At 48.1% G+C, this 19377-nt stretch overlaps 1 protein-coding gene across 2 annotated transcripts in view; it reads right to left on the minus strand.

Moving 5' to 3' along the window:
- Positions 1-19377, minus strand: part of TAPT1 (transmembrane anterior posterior transformation 1) — a 64087-nt gene that overhangs the window by 31755 nt on the left and 12955 nt on the right. For both annotated transcript variants that reach the window (XM_073574626.1, XM_073574625.1), the window contains exon 3: positions 12833-12951. In XM_073574626.1, coding sequence (XP_073430727.1) covers positions 12833-12951 — 119 coding nt within the window. The remainder of the gene's footprint in view (positions 1-12832; positions 12952-19377) is intronic.

Below are 19377 nucleotides of genomic sequence, written 5' to 3' on the forward strand. Positions count from 1 at the left end.
GCAAGAGAAATGGACATGCTGCGGTCTTGAAAGGCGTGCCACATGTCAGTGTCCGCTGGTGATCCGGTCTGTGGACGCAGAGTGGACATGGGATTTCTAGAAATGCTGTCACAGCTGGGCGCTACATAAATACGCAGTGTCCAACCCACTGATCGTGGGCACATATCCTACCAAGGGCTTGTTTAGCTTTTCATTGTAGATCATTTCTTTTACACCATCCTTTATCGCGCAGTATAAACATACCGTAATAATTGTATTAAAATGTTGTTCTTTGCTTTCATTCCGGCTGAATCAACTCAAAATTGTAATGTGCAGCAAAACTTACAGAACTGCTCTGAGTATATGGAGCGCCCCCGGACACAATGGCCCCTCTGGATAATCAGAGCGGTGACTGAGTCGGCGCCGTCCCTGCCCCCCATGACCGAACACCGAATGCTGGCGGGGAGAATAAAGATCATTTTATCCCCGGTTGCGTGCAGGCCCCGGATGGCATAAAAACATTGTTAACCTGCAGATTAACCCCATATCTGCATGTTAACAGTGTTATTTCTGGTCCCAGGTTCCCTTTAATGTTGTAGTAAATTACTTCAATAAAATTGTGTCGGAGTCGGTACCATGCTATATGGCGCCATTTTATTCTACTTTTAAAATGTAAGATTTAGCACATATCCTGGTTTGTTTCTCGCGTTTCTTTATGCCTTGTTTCCATGTGTCTGTGATTTTGCTGACTTCAGTCTGTGCACATTCCAATAAAAAGGAAAACCAGTGCATGAAAACATGTCCAACCTGCCGGTACTGTGTATGTATATATGTGTGTATAATCTATGTATATACACAGGAGAACTGTGTGATGTTCCATCCAGAGGGGTTTTTAGCCTCAAAATACAGCAGGGAATGTTCCCATTCACCGACAGCAAACTGACTGCTGTTTCCCATTCACCGACAGCAAACTGACTCTGCTGTTTCCCACAGAGTAGAATAGAGAGCCCGGCGACATGTGCGGCCCCCTTCTCTACTCATTAGAGGGAAACACTTCTAAAAACTTTACAAGACTGGACATCCACCACTCTGAAGCTGACAGAGGCAATAGTTATCCGCTCATACTGCGCGCACAGCACGACACTGCACATTACTCCCCTTCATTTGCATCACGTTTGCGCTCTCCAGTAGTGCAGCATTTAGGGGTCAAGTCGTCATTTGCGCATGGAGTATTTTTTTTAATTTTTGTCCTAGCGGATATTGCACCAAATGTATGAAACATAGCGCAATGTTTAATGAATCTGGAGCAAATGCAAAGATTTTTTTTATTACTATTCTGCTGGTTGTTTTTTTTTTTTTTTTTTTTTTATAGTGAAATGCAGAATGAACCTTTTCACTAAGTTATAAAAAATTTGCTCTCCACTATGGTACTGGAGTACAATTGTGCAAAGAAAATAAATTGTAACTTGTCAAAAAGTCCGACATGATGAATTAGCCAAAAATATCTGCATAATGAAAACCACGACCACATGGTCAAGCCAAAGTAAAAAACGATGAGTAAGGCTAGTTTCACACTAGCGTTAAGCTCCGACCCCAGCCGCGCCGCCTCCCGGCCGCTCCGCCAATGGGCGCATGACGCTGCATGCGACCTGCATACCCTATCTTTAGCATTAGGTATGCATGCTGTGCTCAGAGGTATGCGATTGCCGGCGCATGCATCCTTTTGACGGTGTGCCGACCTGCGCCAAACGCACCGTCTTGCATTTTGCTAGTCTAAGGGGGTCAGATTCCTTGTAGGAATGCTTGGCAAGATGGTGCACCACCACATTATAGGGTGTCAGGTCCTACATGAACAGTTTCCTGGTCGTGGGCCAGTTGAATGACCACCAAGGTCTCCCGATCTGACCCCCTTAGACTAGCTTTTCTTCTGCGGTGTTGCTATCAGTGTGTCAAGAGTGGGAGAAGAGTGTTGCCTTGACAATCCAACACAATGGGCAGCACTTTGAACACATTTTATAAGTGGTCATAAACTTGTAAATAACTCATCTATACACATAAAATTGAATGTATGTGTGTATGTGTGTGTCAACAATCATGAAGCATCTTTCATTTCACCAGAGTGGTTTAATAAATGAAAGCTGAGCTGTGATTGGTTGCTATGAGCAACAGTTTTCCCACTCCACAACACCTCAGCAGACACTGACCGGGTGGGAAAAAATCTAGCATCCCCGGAAACATAAGCTCCCAGCCATTGTCTGCCCCCCAGAAAGTAGCAGAGAGCACATGACAGACATGAATCACCCCCTCCCTGCCCATATACCCATCACACATCCTCCATCCCATAGGCACATCTTCCCTCTTAAAGGGATCTCTGGTACGGAAGTTAGGGCAAATCCCTCAGCACTCGGATTCTGACCCCAGACTTCTATTAAAGGGATCATTGGAATGCAAAGTCAGAGCAAATCCACTCAGTGCTCTGGTTTGACCCCAGTACGGAAGTTTGGACCGTTACACTCAGCACTGTGGTTCTGACCCTCAGGACTCTTAAAGGGATCATTGGTATGGAAGTTAGGACAATTCCACTCAGCGCTCTGGTTCTGACCCCAGGCCTCTCTTAAAGGGATCCCCAGTATGGAAGTGAGGGCAATTGACTTCAAATGCTCTGGTACTGACCCCCAGGCCTCTCGTAAAGGGATCTCCTGTATGCAAGTCAGGGCAAATCCCTCAGCGCTCTGGTTCTGATCCCAGGATTCTATTAAAGGAATCATTGGTATGCAAGTCAGGGCAAATCCACTCAGCGCTCTGATTCTGACCCCAGGCCCCTCTTAAAGGGATCCCCGTTATGGAAGTTAGGACCGTTCCACTCAGCGCTCTGGTTCTGACCCCAGGCTGACGGGATGATGCGGGATATTAGCGGTGGTAGTCCGGTGGCCCTGGCTGACGGGATGATGTGGGATATTATGGTGAATGTGGCTATATATATATATATATATATATATATATATATATATATATATATATTCATTATAAATTGTTATAACTAACCGTAGTTAGTTACTGTGCCCGGGCAACGCCGGGCTGTTCAGCTAGTGAAACAAAGTTATGTTAAAATCGAGCACACCATTGTTTTTCTTGTGAAATTCTCAATAAGTTTGATGTGTCACATGACCCTCTTCCCATTGGAAAAAATAAAGTTGGATCCAAAATGGCCGGCTTCTAAATGGCCGCCATGGTCACCACCCATCTTGAAAAGTTTCCCCCCTCCCATATACTAATGTGCCAAAAACAGGAAGTTGATATCACCAACCATTCCCATTTTATTTAGGTGCATCCATATAAATGGCCCACCCTGTAGATATTCTATCACGTTCCATGGTGTGCCATACTACAAGGGTGAATTCTCCCCTGGACGCACTTCTGTGCCTGCTGCTTGGGGGCGCCATACTCTGACCTGCGACTCTAACACAGAATTATAGGGAGTCCACGGTACTGACTCCTCCATTACTGGAGGTATATAAGGCTGGAAGACTTCCTACCCTTCAAAGTATGGAATTACTATCACATACGTCCACACTGACTAAGTGTGCAGAGATTTTTTCCAGTAGTGGCCTTACAAGTAGGACAGCACCATCCACCCCAAAGAAGGACAAATATACACTCCTGGCTTTCGATGGGCGACTGCAGCTCTAAGGACATATTTTTGGGGTGAATGTCAGCAACAGTTCAGTGCTCCTTCCCACCTACATGTATTCCCCTATATCTCAATGGAGGGAACGGAGACACAGGGGAAAAAATAATTGATGGGAAGGTGCACCAAATTGTTTGGACACACTAGGGGTGCACCGGGGTGCCTGTGCTTGGCTTGAACAGTCATTCTGTGCCGACTGACTCCTTCTGAATGCTGCGTGCACCAGCGGTGACATGAGCCTCGTCTGTGACTGCCGATACCCAATACCAGAGAAGCTTCACAAGGAGCACAACGCAGGGAAGCAATCGCCCAGAATACTCCGGAGGAGAGGACGCTGAGGCTCAATGGATGAATAATGAGTTCCTGGAGATACCAGCCGTCTACAACCCCCATCATACGCCATGATGGGAAAGCTCTGGTGCCACTGCTGCCATCTGTGCAGGATATTCAGGGGAACACCGGCACCAGCTACTGACCTCTGTGGGAAGTGGGGCAAAATACTGTGACTGTGGTCCACACCTCCCTATGCATTAAAGAGAATCTGTCATCAGGTCTTTTCCACCTAATCTGAGAGCAGCACGAAGTAAGGGCAGAAACGTATCACTTAGTGGGCTGCTTGATGTAGTTTTATCTTCTGCAGATCTATCAGTGTTCTGAATGCTGTGCAGTGCTCTGCAGATCTTCAGAAGATAAAACTGGTTTGAATGCAGAAAGCAAGTGCACGTTCACACTGGCCACTGAACTAAGTGTGAACATGTTAACCAAGTACATTATATTTTCATGCACTATGCTGTTTATTTACTGCAGGGTGTTCAATCATTGTGTCTGTCTTTAGTTTTTTCTGGTCAGTGGCCAGTGTGAACGTGCACTTACACGTTGCATACACACCGGTTTATATCCCAGTTGTTTTTTTTTTATTTTTTCCAGTCTGTGCACCTGTGCATATAAAGGTGTGACCTACCTTTTCTTTGAGCTAAACATTATACTGATGGGATTCCCCATAGCTATGTGTCCACTAGCTGGGTCCAGTCCTTCTCAGCGTTTATCCACATGCATGTCACTAGACAAACGGTAAAGGTTTTTAATATGAGAGATAGGACTGTCCTAATTATGGTCACCGTGGAGTGGTGGGATGGCGTTTGAATTATTTATTTTTTTTTAAAACATGTTAACTAAGTACCGCATATTATTTTCATGCACTATGTGATTTAATAATTTACTGTAGGGTATTTAATCATTATGTTTCTGCCTTTTTTTTTTAGATTCCCTTTAAATTGTACCAATGAGGCTAGTATAACACTAGCGTTTCAGGGCGCAGCGCACGGCCGCCGCTAAGCCCCGCCCCCTCCTGTCATCTCCTCCTCCGATCGCATGAGTCTGCATGTGATCAGTGTATCCTATATTTAGCGTTGATCGTGCACTCTGTTGCATTTTTGTGCTCTGGGCGCAGTGCTAGCAAAATCAGACCAGCGCACGGTCAGCGTATCCAACGCCAAATATAGGATATGCTGATCGCATGCAGCCTCATGCGACCGGAGATGACAGGAGGGGGCGCAGCCTTGGGCGGGGCTCAGCAGCGGCCGTGCGTTGCACCCTGAAACGCTAGTGTGAAACTAGCCTTACACCTGTAATCTGGTGCCATCTTCAATGTACACGCCCGTGCCTCTGTCTGGTAACAATGGTATCCCAAATCTACTCCACGCACATATCGGCACAGAAAGAGTGGCGTCGTTTTTAACAGTGTGATAGGTAATATGTCATGGATTTTTGTCATGACAGATTTATCAAAGAAAATAGAACCAGTCATAAATGTGTCACAGGATCAGTCGGTAAGGTCCAGCGGGTGACTAAACTGACGCCATGCTTGATAAAAGCCGGCCTTTGTCTTTTGCTCTGATCCTGCAGGAAAAGTGCTATGTGTCACTGGCTTCCATAACCCTTGAAAGTGTTATAGGGGGTTTTCATCAAGATTAGCGTTTCGTATGCCAGCAATGATCCAGGATCTGCCGGAGTAAGATGTGCCACATTTATTAAAGGGATCCTGTCAGCAGGATTGTGCACAGTAACCTACAAAAAGGAGATTTTTGTGTACTCACCGTAAAATCTCTTTCTCTTAGCCTTTAATTGGGGGACACAGAACCTTGGGTGTTATGCTGCTGACCACTAGGAGGCGACACTATGCATAATCTGAAAAAAGATTAACTTTGGCTCCTCCTCTGCAGTATACACCCCTAGACGGCGTCAGCCTTCTCCAGTTTTGTGCCAAAGCATAAGGAGGAACGTAACCAAATAACATAACCATGCCTGTAAGAAGGCTACTATGTACGAGCTCAAGAACAATATGAGAACTCAACAGGAAACAACGGCCCGTAAGGGCAACAGGGTGGGAGCTGTGTCCCCCAATTAAAGGCTAAGAGAAAGAGATTTTACGGTGAGTACACAAAAATCTCCTTTACTCTGTCGCCTAATTGGGGGACACAGAACCTTGGGACGTCCCAAAGCAGTCCCTGGGTGGGAAGCAGTGGACGAATATTGTGCTGACAGTCCCCTAGACTTGGGGTACTGCCGCCTGCAGAACCAGTCTACCCAGGCTCGCATCCGCTGAGGACAGGGTATGAACACTGTAGTGTTTCGTAAACGTGTGTAGGCTAGTCCAAGTGGCCGCCTTGCACACTTGTTGTGCCGAAGCCTGATGCCGAATGGCCCAGGAGGCCCCTACTGCCCGTGTAGAGTGTGCCGTGATACCGGCCGGAAGAGGGGAACTGTTAAGTCGGTAGGCCTCATGTATGGTGGACTTGATCCACCTGGCAAGGGTAGCCTTGGAAGCCGGCAACCCCTTGCGACTACCTTCCGTAAGAATGAAGAGGGAATCGGATTTCCGGAAAGGTGCAGTCCTGGACACGTAAATCCGCAATGCCCTGACTAGGTCAAGCGTATGCAGAGCCTTCTCCACTCTATGTACCGGAACCGGGCAAAGGGAAGGCAGTGAAATCTCTTCGTTAAGGTGAAAGTTGGACACAACCTTCGGAAGGAAGGATGGTACCGTGCGAAAAAAACCACCTTGTCCTGGTGAAAGGCTAGGAAAGGTCGTCTGCAGGAAAGTGCTGACAATTCCGACACTCTGCGTAACGAGGTGATAGCCACTAGAAAAACCACTTTCTGAGACAGAATGGAGAGTGGAACTTCTCTAAGAGGTTCGAAGGGTGGAGCTTGCAATGCTGTCAGGACCAGATTGAGGTCCCACGTATCCATCGGACGTTTGTAGGGAGGAACCAATCGGGAAACTCCCTGGATGAAAGTCCTTACTTGCGGTTTAATAGCAATGCGCTTTTGAAAAAGGACTGAAAGCGCCGACACCTGACTCTTAAGCGAACTTAAGGATAGCTTGGCATCTAGGCCCGATTGAAGAAAACCTAGTACCTTCGGGAGGTAATAAGGGAGTGGGACTTGTCCATGAGATTCGCACCAAGAAAAGAAGGCTCTCCAGGTACGATAATAGAGCTTGGCAGAGGCAGGCTTCCTTGCCCTGATCATAGTTGCAATGACTGCCGGTGAAAAACGTGCCTGGGTTAGAATCCAGGTTTCAAGGGCCATGCCGTCAAATTGAGGGCCCCTGAATTCTGGTGGAAGAACGGACCTTGAGACAGAAGGTCGTGGCGGTCGGGTAGACGCCAGGGGGCGTCTGCCGTAAGTTGGACGATGTCGGCGTACCAAGTACGTCTGGGCCAGTCTGGCGCGATGAGGATGGTCGGAACTCCCTCTTGCTTGACCTTCCTCACGACCCTGGCTATTAGGGGGAGGGGTGGAAAAATGTACAGGAGTCGGAACCAGTCCTGGACCAGGGCATCCGCTCCGAGCGACCGCGGGTCGTGTGTCCTGGCCATGAAATTGGGAACCTTGGCATTGAGATGGGATGCCATTAGGTCCACATCCGGGGTTCCCCATCGTTGACAGATCTGGTAAAAAATCTCGGGATGGAGAGACCACTCCCCCGAGTCCATTCCTTGCCTGCTGAGGAAGTCGGCTTCCCAGTTTTCTACACCCGGAATGTGTACCGCAGAAAGAACCGACCTTGTGTCTTCCGCCCAGCAGAGGATATGAGCCACTTCTCTCATTGCTTGGGCGCTGCGGGTCCCGCCTTGGTGATTCACGTATGCCACAGCCGTGGCATTGTCCGACTGTATCCGTATGTGCGAGGCTGCAAGCAAGTGATGAAAGGCTCTCAGTGCCAAGAGAATGGCCCTGATTTCCAGAACATTGATGGGCAATGTCACTTCCCTCGGTGACCACTTGCCCTGTGCCCTGTGATGTAGGTGTACCGCCCCCCAGCCTGTCAGGCTTGCATCGGTAGTCAGGATCTTCCATTGTCCTGAGAGGAATGGCTTCCCTCGTGTAAGCGAGGTTGGTTTGAGCCACCAGTGCAGGGACCTCCTGGTCGATGACGTCAACCTGAACTCCCTGTCGAGGGAGAAGGGGTTCCTGTCCCAAGATCTGAGTATGGCTAGCTGAAGGACCCTGAGGTGAAACTGGGCAAATGGCACTGCCTCTATTGCTGCTGCCATCCTGCCGAGGATTCTCATGGCAAACCGGAGAGATCGAGGAGGACTGCGAAGGAGTGTGCGAACTCCCAGACGGATGGCCAGTGTCTTGTCCTTGGGAAGGAGCACCAGGCCCCTGGTGGTGTCGAATACCATTCCCAGGAATGTTAGAGTCCGAGTTGGAATGGTCGACGATTTCTGTAGGTTGACTAGCCATCCCAGGCGACTCAGAGTGTCTAGAGTGATTGAGACACTGACCTCGCAGTCTTTGAAAGTGGGAGACTTGACGAGGAGGTCGTCCAGGTACGGGACGACTAGAATGCCTCGAGTGCAGGACGTCCATGGTGTCCGCCATGACTTTGGTGAACGTTCTTGGAGCCGTGGCGAGTCCGAACGGAAGGGCGACAAACTGGTAGTGGTTTTGGTTGACCGCGAACCTGAGAAACCTTTGGTGGGCGGGAGCAATTGGTATGTGGAGATACGCATCCTGTATGTCTATGGAGGCGAGGAATTCTCCCTGCTCCATGGATGCAACGATGGACCGGAGGGACTCCATGCGGAAATGACGGACCCGTACGTAATTGTTGAGCTGTTTTAGGTCCAGTATGGGTCGGACGCCGCCTCCTTTCTTGGGGACTACAAACAAATTTGAGTAGAATCCTCGGAATCTCTCGTTCGCGGGAACCGGCACCACAACTCCTGATTGAAGGAGAGAGGAAACCGCTTGGTGGAAGACACGAGCCTTTTCTGGTGGTGTTGGAGGAACAGAAAGGAAGAACCGGTTCGGTGGAACGGAAGTGAACTCTATCTTGTATCCGGAAGACACTATTTCCCTGACCCACCTGTCTTCTGTAATAGGCAGCCAGACTTGCTGAAAGAGTAAAAGTCGGCCGCCTACTGGTGGGGTGTCTTCCGGAGGTCTCGAGTCATGATGAAGTGAAGTTCTGAGGTTTTCCTCCCTTGGGTTTCGCTTGGCCTGCTTTCGACTGCCAAGCCCTGTCCGGTCGCTGCTGCGTCCGTGGGTTGTCTCTGCGTGGAGAACGGTTGCGGTTTTGCACTGGGCGCGAAACGGACCAGCCCGAGGAATTCCGAAAGGATCGGAATCGCGTCTGGTTTCTTCGTTTGAACGTGCGTTTCGGTTTTAGTTGAGGGAGAGAGGTACTCTTACCCCCCGGTGGCATTGGCTATCATGGTGTCCAACTTTTCGCCGAAAAGTCTACCAGTAGAATACGGAAGTCGCGTGAGGGACTTCTTTGAGGCCGCATCCGCTTTCCATTCTCGCAGCCAGAGGATGCGTCGGATCGTGATGGCGTTTGATGCTATTCCCGCTACACCTCTGGCGGAATCCAGGGCTGCATGAATCATGTAGTCTGCTACCACTGCCATCTGGACCGCTTGGTCCGAGAGTTCAGGATTTGAAGCCTGAAGACCCTCCTGTAGTCTTTTGGCCCAAGCTAGGATGGCCTTGGCTGCCCAAACTGAAGCAAACGCAGGGCCCAGAGAGGCGCCTGCCGCTTCGAAAATAGAACGAGCCATGCGTTCTACTTGCCGGTCTGCTGCGTCCCTGAGGGTTGAGCTATCCGGCAGAGAGAGTAAAGTCTGCGCTGCTAGCCTAGAAACCGGAGGGTCCACTTCAGGTGGATCTGCCCATTGTTTGGTGTCTTCCTGTGGGAAGGGGTACTTCGCTTCCAGATATTTGCGATTAGCGAATTTTTTGTCAGGCTGCGCAAACTGTTTGGTAAGTATTTTCTCAAACTCATCGTGATTAGGGAAGACCTTAGGTGGTTTTTGAACACTTTCGAAGCAAATCCTATGTTTTGGGACTTCCGGGGGCGACTCTGGAATTTTTAGCACCCGATGAATAGAAGAAATTATGTCCTCAACTAGCGCTGTATTGCTAGGGGGAGAAGGTACCACGGACCTGACCGTTTCATTATCTGAGTCGGAGTCACAGATGCCCTCCGAATCCTGTGCCTCACTAAGGTGATCCCTGGAGGGCGACCTGGGGCGGGGGTCTTCTGTGGTGGGGGATCCCTGTGGTAAATTGCACTGTCTGTCTGTGGCAGGGGACTGCCCAGGAGACCTGGAATGACGCTGTCTCTCCCTAGAGGGGAACGACCTTGTGCTATAGTGCGACTCAGGTGATCGAGACCTGTGAGTCCGCTTACGTCTGTGAGAGTCGGAAGCAGCATGTTCCTGAGACAAGCTGTCCGTTTGCTGTGTACCGTCCATAGCCGGGGTCCGACTCTGCAGAGCTTGCAGCAATGTAGCAGTTAGGTTGTCTATGGACTGTGACATAGACTGAGACATCTGAGTTGCCCATTCCGGCGTGGCCTGTGACACTGAAGCGTCAGTAGGGACTCCCTGGGGTTCTGACCCAGAGTTCTGGATGCAGACCCGGCAGTGCGGATACGTGCTGCCACTAGGGAGCGTGGCTTTGCAGGCTGTGCAGAATGCATAGAAACATTCCTGCCTGGTTCTCTTCCTTGAGCCCGGCATAGTGCACAGAGGCTGGCTATAAGGGGTCGTACAGGGGTGGCTACGCAGAGGGAACCCACAGAAAGCCTTATAGGAAGTATAGATTCACAGCTGAGTAATGAGAACCCAGCTGTGAGCTTACCCCACCGGTGTGCCCCTAGGTCCAGCGCCGACAGATCCGAGTTCTGTGCCCCCCGGAGACCGCTGTGATGCTTCTCTCCTGGATCTCATCCAGAAAAAATGGCCACCGGGGCTCTGAGGAGAGGGAGGAGGGGGCGGAGAGCTGAAAAGGGCGCGCTGGGCTGTGTAAAAACGCGCCCTTTCTGCCTCAATCCGCCCCTTCTATGACACTCCAGTGTGTCATTTTGGTCATCCGGGGGGCGGCTTCAGCTAGGCCGAAGCCGCGGTCTAAATTTGAAGCCTGATGCCCAGGAGGGCTCCAGAGCGGCGCGGTAGTCTGGGGGGGGGGGGGCGGATTTGTACCAGACCCCCCCAGAACGGTCGACTGGATAGCGGTGGGGGTAGCAGGGGTAGCGGTTTTCGTATGGGGGGCCCCTGAAGGGCTATGGAGCCGCTGCTGCTGCAGAGACAGGGACACAGCAAAAGCCCTGTTTCTGCTGTGCCATCCAGTCCGCACCCTCCCCCGGCCCCCACAGGATCCCTCAGCCGGCCTGGGGTCCCTGGAAGCTGCGGAATGCTGCCTGATCTCCGACCCTACCTGAGGCGTCTCAACCTAATACCCCCTGCGGGGGATTAGGGAGGGTGCGTCTGTCACCGTCAGGGGGTCTTCATCCTCGCCTCGACCTCAACCCAGACCCCTTAAGGGTGTTGGGGAAGGAGGGGGGTCTCGACCTCGAACCAGGACCCGAGGGACTGGGGAGGGAGCGACATGGGGAAAAAAACCACCTCAACCTCAACCGGGTACCCCTAATAGGGGACCGAGGAGGGAGCCATGCCGGGAGTCTCGCTGGAGACCCACTTTTCTTCATCTGTATTTCCGTGAAAAAAGGAAAAAAACGGAAGAAAAAAGGTGTGCCTCCTTGCGACACTAAGCAAAAACTGGAGAAGGCTGACGCCGTCTAGGGGTGTATACTGCAGAGGAGGAGCCAAAGTTAATCTTTTTTCAGATTATGCATAGTGTCGCCTCCTAGTGGACAGCAGCATAACACCCAAGGTTCTGTGTCCCCCAATTAGGCGACAGAGTAAGTGGTTTGGTACCGTGTTAGCCAGTAGAAAAAAATATATAAAGTGCTCTCAGTGAGAGAAACAAAATAGGAATCTTGTGGGTATGATACCTTTTAATGGTTAACAAATAATAGTGAATGTTGTTACAAAGCAAGCTTTCGGGACTGCTTATGTCCCTTCATCAGGCTGATATGGCCTGATGAAGGGACATAAGCAGTCCCGAAAGCTTGCTTTGTAACAACATTCACTATTATTTGTTAGCCATTAAAAGGTATCATACCCACAAGATTCCTATTTTGTTTCTCTCACTGAGAGCACTTTATATATTTTTCAGTAACCTACAGACATTGTCAGGTTGGCACCATTATACTGATTAATGATACCTTGGATGATGAAATCCGTCTTGTGGTTGTTGTTGTAAACTGAAAATACAGATTAAACATGGATGTGATCTAGTTGGGAGGTCAGTGAGGGATCAGTGACCTGTCAGAAGCCATAGACATGAATACCTAAGCAGAGCACAACATGAAGACCCCCCACAGGCCGCCCCAGAGCACCGGCATATCATTAACTGAAAAAAACCCAACAACCACAAGACGGATTTCATCAACCAAGGTATCATTGTAATCAGCATAACGGCACCGACCTGACACAGTAGGTTACACAGCACAATCCTGCAGACAAGTTGCCTTTACGTAATGGAAATGAAAAATCCTGAACTTTGAAAAAAAAAAATTACTACAATAATCACTGAAAAGGTTTTTTGTTTTTTTTTAATTTTAGGCATCCGGGGACAGCGCGGCACATAATGCTGCAACCTTATCCTGAAGCTCCACTGCAAAAAGATGGCACATCAGAAGAGGTTCCCTTATCGGAAGCTGTAAGAACATAATGTGGCATTTACTGAGTGGTTAATGATTGAAAATTTTGCTTAACTTGGAGGCCAAATCTTTATTACACTTACCTCAACCCACAACAAGGAAGAGTAATGAACCTGACAAAGGCCAGAAGCACCCTCAATGGGAGAAGCGTGAACACGTACAGGAAGGCATCCAGGCACAGGAAGAACCCGAAGATCATCAGCTGCAGGACAAAGGGGAACACGGGGAAGGTCATTCCTCTAATTCTACTACATGCAAAATATAATTGTATAAATACATATAAAAACTTGGCTGGGAGGTTGTCCCAATCATCTCGGAGAACTAAACACAGATCTTCTCTGTATGACGCTTGCACAAATCCTTCTGTCTCTTTATGTATTCCCAGACAAACTGGAGGATATGAGATCAGGGCTGTGTGGAGGCCATATCACCACTCCCAGGGCTCCATGTTCTTCTTTACACTGAAGATAGTTTTTAATGACATTGGCTGTATGTTTGAGGTCGTTGTTCTTCTGTAGAATACATTTGGAGCCAATCAGAAACCTCACTGATGATCTTACAAGATGGATAAGTATCTGTCTGTATTTCTCAGCACTGAGTACAGCATTAATCCTCACCAAATCCCTAACTCTATTGGATGAAATGCAGCTTCAAACTTGTACGGACCCTCCATCATGCTTCATTGTTGCCCGCAGATTCTCATGATAGTATCCCTCTTCTGCCTTGCTTGTATGCTGAAGGTATGGCTTTTTAGCAGCAGTTCTTCCATGAAGAACACTTCTGGCAAGACCCCTCCAAAGAGTAGCTGTGTGCCAGTGGTTGCTGGTAGTTCTGAACTGATGGCACTGCTTGACATTTTCCGATTTCAACAGGTAAGTAAGCAAGATGTGTCTTACCTGCTGCACCAAGTTACCGCGGCCGATCACTTCTTCTACGGTCCTCAATATTGCCCATTTCTTGGAGTGCTCAATGCTGAGAAATACAGGCAGATTCTTATCCAACGTGCAATACCACCAGGGTGGTGTCCAATTTGCTCTGCAGCAGGACAATGACCACAAACATCCAATGTCACTAAGGACTATCTTCAACATACACAACAATAAGTCTCGAAAATGAAGATAAGGTCCCCACAGAGCCCTGACCTCACATCCAGTCTGTCTGATTTACATAATCGACAACCACAGAATAGCAAAGGTAAAACGGCGATCACAACAAATACTGATGGGATTTAGATTTCACTTTTATTCACTTTGCATTTTATCAACTGATACAAATAAACTATTAATACGTCTATTTTTGAAGGGATTCTTATTTTGCAGTATTTTTTCAACACCTGCCTAAAACTTTTGCATAATACGGTACATGGACAAATATATGGGTTTATGCAAATAGCCTCTTTGTAGAGGAAGAGTACAAACCGTAGTGCCATTTATGGGATGTAGAGATCCAAAGAGTCATTATTGATCCTTTAATGTGCTTTGCCGCACAACTTCGGATAAAAAATCCAAACCAAAACACTCCATTTGCAGACCTGTGTTTCAGAGCATTTGCTTCTCATCAGTGCCGAGTGTGTGACTGCAGACTTAGGAATCCCCCCAGTGCACGCTCTGTGCGCTGCGAGGATTCACCAGTTTCAGACCCGGTACCGGAAGGTACGTATGTGTCATCCATACCCTCGGCCAGTGGGCACGGCTTCGCTCCATACGCTTGTATTGAGCCGAGGCTGTGCCCCATCTAGTAGGTGTTGCCTAGCTCCATACAAGTGTACGGAGAGCGAGGCCGCAGCCCACTGACCTGGTCCTGGGTCTGAAACCGGCGACTGCAGACTGATCTGTGTTGACCGGACAACCCCTTTAAATTCCCACAGGAGCATGGTATGGTCTGTAAGACTCCACATGCCGACATGGCACCATTCTCCACAAAAAGAAACATTACTTCTTAGTAACCCTACATAAATCCACATTGAGAGGTCTCATGTACAGGGAAAGCAAAAAACTGGACTGGTGCAGGCTGCGGTGACTGCACGGCTATTAATACACAACCAAGCAGGTTCATTCAGAAACACAATGCACCTTCGATGTCTCCCAGCATCGGAGTTACTGGTGCTGCATCTGCCTGACACCTGCCGCCCCTGTACACAACAGTGTGCTCACAGTGCGGCACTATTTGTATGTAGGTATATATCACAGTAACAGCAGACCACTTACATTCAGGACAGGCTGGAAATGTTAATTTTTGATCTGTACATGCGAAACAAATAATGATACCTCTGTCCTTAGGGCCTAACTGCAGAGAATTCAGAATAGATTGCTGTGTGGACATACTTGTCTGTGTGGGGGTGGGAGTGGGGTCATCACATGTGTATGGATATCATACTTGTCTGTGCGTTGGAGGGGGGGGGGACTGGGGACATCACACTTGTCCGTGTGTCGGGGGAGTGGGGGCATCATGTTTGTCTGTGTGTGTGTGGGGACATCACACTTGTCTATGTGTAGGGAGTGGGGACATCAAACTTATCGGTGTGTGTTTGTGTGTGTGGGGGGGGGGGGGGGGAGTGGGGACATCATACTTGTCTGTGTGTGGGGACTGGGGATATCATACTTGTCCGTGTGTAAGGGGGAGTGGTGACGCGTGTGTGTGTGGGCTGCATCATACTTGTCTGTGTGGGACACGCCCTTTGACCAGGAATTTAGTAACACCCAGCTGCCATTTTTTCAAACATTTCAAGCTGGAACACTAGGATCTTGTAATCAATATGTGTCAGTGAGTTGTCCGATCCACTTGCCAAGAATGTAATATATCCCGAATGCCCGGTGAGTGGCCGTGTATACCTAGCACAGTGCCACCATCTGCTAAACTGCTCTAAATCCATTCACTCCAATGTTCAGCAGGACATGGGGCATGTCTCGGCAGCGATCGCGAGGCGTGCAGTCATCACCTCTCCTCCTGGCAAGGTGGGACATTTCACTGCCACATTTAGCTGTCTGTGCTCACTACGATCCCTGCCAAGATCACGGCTTACTAAAATTACAGCTCAGATGTCGCTGCCCCCTTGTAGACCACCACTTCGCTGACAGAGGGGCGAGCTCGATTTTTATCACGCTTGCTCAGGTTTAAGGAATTTTACGATTTGTGGTATTTAAGGGAGAAATAAAAAATCTTAGATATGGTACAACGTGACCATAGGGACAGAATATTCCACGAGGACAAAGGTTGTCTGATTAAAAGAGAAAGAATATTATAGGAGGGATCTCCGCAGAATCTGAGAATCAAAGGAGAAGGGCGAGTGCCGGGAGGTAACATTATATCCACGGACGCCAAGTTATAACACCGAAAACAACTGCAGAAGACGGATGTTCTGTATGTGCAGAATAACAGCAGAGGTTATAGTGGAATAGTGCCGAGGCGTCCTACAGCAAGAGCCGAAGTATACCCCCGATCCGGAGGTCCTGATGTACCATTTCCTTATATTAGAAAGGGGTCATACATGGCACTGGAAAGAATCAAATCAGTTTGCGCTTTCTGAGGTAGTCTATTGTGGATTTTGACGTGTGTTTAAGATCATAGAAGCCATCCTGTTTTCAGCTTTTTATTTTATAGATGAGGTTATGTTTGAATCCATAATTTGCTGAAATATCATCGAATCCATTCTTTCCTCTAACCGTGAAATGTTCCCCGTACCATTGGCTGCAGCACAACCCCAAAGCATGATTGATCCACCCTCATCCTTAATGGTTGGTGAGATGTTCTGTTCCTGAAATTCTGTGCTTTTTTCCTCCACATATACCATTGATCATTGTGGACAAGTAGTTCTATTTTAATCTTATCAGCCCCCAGGACTTGTTTCCAAAATATATCAGGCTTGTTTAGATGTTCTTTTGCGTACATCTGTTGCTGAATTTTATGATGAAGACGCAGGAGGGTTTCCTTCTGATGACTCTTACATGAAGGCCATATTTGTGCATGTGTCTCAACAGTAGAACAATGTACCACAACTCCAGAGTCTGCTAAATCTTTCTGAATTTCTTTTGCAGTAAAGCGTGGGTTCTGATTTGCCTCTCTAGCAATCCTACAAGCAACTCTCACTAAAATATTGCTTGGTCTTCCAGATATTATCTTGACCTCCACTGTTCTTGTTAACTGTCATTTCTTAATTACATTTCGAACTGAGGAAAGGGCAACTTGAAAACGCTTTGCTATTTTCTAATAGCTGTCTCCTGCTTTGTGGGCCTCCACCATTTTCAGAGTGCAAGGCAGCTGCTTAGACGAACCCATGGCTGCTGTGTTTGGCACAAGCCAAGAGGAGGCTGGGCTTTCATAAAGTTGGGAAGTCACCTGGCCTTTCCTCCTAATGATAATGAACAAGCCATAACCCTAACAGGTTAATTAAAGGTCTGAAACCTTGGTCAAAGTTATCTGATCCCACAAATCTTCAATGGTGCCCAAACTTTTGCATCGTCCCATTTTCCCTTTTTGTAATTTTTAAAGTGTGAACAAAAGAAAATATTTTTTTTTGCTTAAAATATAAAAGAAATGTGTCATCTTTAACTTTAGGCCTTGCAGAGATCATTTCATCTTCAACGTGCTTAACTGCTAACAATAACAGTAATTTTGACCAGGGGAGCCCATCTTTTACACGGCAGTGTACATCACACCATCATGCTCAGGTCAGGAAGGTGCTGACACTGCAATGAGATATTCGCATGAGAAATACGGCTATCTGTCTGGACCTTGATATAGAGCATGCTGTAGAGGCGATTATAGACAGCAGTGAGTAAAAGGAAAGCAGCATCAGTAGGGATTTTCTACACTCCCAGCACTAATTACAAAGCAGATCTTCAACTAAGATCGATGTTGCCAAGAGACAGCCCGGAGGATGTCGCAGAGGAAGCCGATGTGCAGAGCGGTCTCTGAGCACATATATGGAGTTTTGCAAAGAAACGTTACACGGAGGAAAGTCGGCCTCACCTCTCCCATATATTCAAGTCACCTGGCCCCTCCAGGTCAACGACACCAGAGATTGAAGGAAAAAATAGCGATCATCATCGTGGAGGCGACTGCGAGTAAGAAGCCAAGTAAGAGCCTCCATTCAGGGTCACGGACACAGAGGGTAAAGTCTTATGAGGAGCATCTCTACTGAAATCCTGATTCAGCCTCTTTGCTCGAATCTCGCCAGGAATCTGTGAACTCATTCAATGTGAATTAAATGTAGAGTTTTTTTTTTTTTTACTAATTGCGGCTAGGGACAGGTTCTCCGGAACCAGAAAACCCCTTTAGGGTACGTGCACATGCCGATATGGAGATGCCGTTGTTCTTGCGGTGGCGACGCTCACTCTATAGGATGATCATATCACTTTTTTTAGTCGTTTTAGTGTGACATGGGATGGATCATGTGCACAACAATGGCGTTTTGACATTGCTGCGCGTTATGTTCACTTTTTGCTGCGCTTTTTCAGGTGGATTAGAGAGTAGCCGCCTTAAAGTTCCTATTTTATTTAGTTCTCTCTACACGGCCCCAATTGGACAGACCATCAGCAGATTTGGCTTTCAGTACCATCTTTATGCTGATGACACACAACTATACACGTCTTCCCCCGACCTTACCCCGCTGTACTACAGAACGGCAGTGACTGTTTGTCCGCAGTCTCCAACATCATGTCCGCTCTCTATATGAAACTTAACCTCTCAAAAACTGAACTTCTGCTCCCGCAGTCTACTAACCTCCCTAAATCTGACATTTCCCTCTCCGTGGGTGGCACCATAATAACACTCCAGCAGCAGGCGCGCTGTCTGGGTGTTATATTTGACACCAATCTCTCCTTCACATCCTATATACAATCTCTTGCCGCTTACACCTAAAGAACATCTCTAGAATCCGCCCTTTTCTCACCATGGAAACAAAAACCCTCACTGTAGCATTGATGCACTCCCGCCTGGACTACTGCAACGCTCTATTAATTGGCCTCCCCGTTACTCGACTTTCCTCTCTCCAGTCCATACTTAATGCAGCGGCCAGGGTCATCCATCTGGCTTATCGGTACTAGGACGCGTCTGCCCTTCGCCAACCGTTACACTGGCTGCCCATTCATTATAGGATCCAATTCAAAGTACTTGTTCTCGCCCACAAATCTCTCCACAGTGCGGCACCCCCCTACATCTCCTCCCTCATTTCTATCGGCCTAACCGACCGCTGCGCTCTGCAAACTACTTTCGACTAACCTCTGCACTAATCCGTACCTCCCACTCCCGACTCCAAGACTTCTCCCGCGCTGCGCCAATCCTCTAGAATGCTCTACCCCAAGAAATTAGGACTATCCACAATTTACACAGCTTTAGGCGCTCCCTCAAAACGCATTCGTTCAGAGCGGCCTATCACGTTCACTAATCAGTCATTTTATGTGTAACTGTGCATGTGTAGCCCATTCACTCCATCTCCATCCATCCCTCACTCCCTCAAGATGGCTGGACCATCATTGTTTATACACTATTGTAAATACACACCTGTGCTTTGTATCTCCTTCACCTCATTGTAGATTGTAAGCTCTCACGAGCAGGGGCGTCTTATTTTGCTTTAATTATTGTATTGTTAACGTTGTTACTTATGACTTGTGTTTTGAAACTGTTAAAC

Source organism: Dendrobates tinctorius, unplaced genomic scaffold (genome assembly GCF_039654945.1).
Source record: "Dendrobates tinctorius isolate UK_male_01 unplaced genomic scaffold, ASM3965494v1 ptg000039l, whole genome shotgun sequence".
In the NCBI taxonomy this organism is placed as follows: Eukaryota; Metazoa; Chordata; class Amphibia; order Anura; family Dendrobatidae; genus Dendrobates; species Dendrobates tinctorius.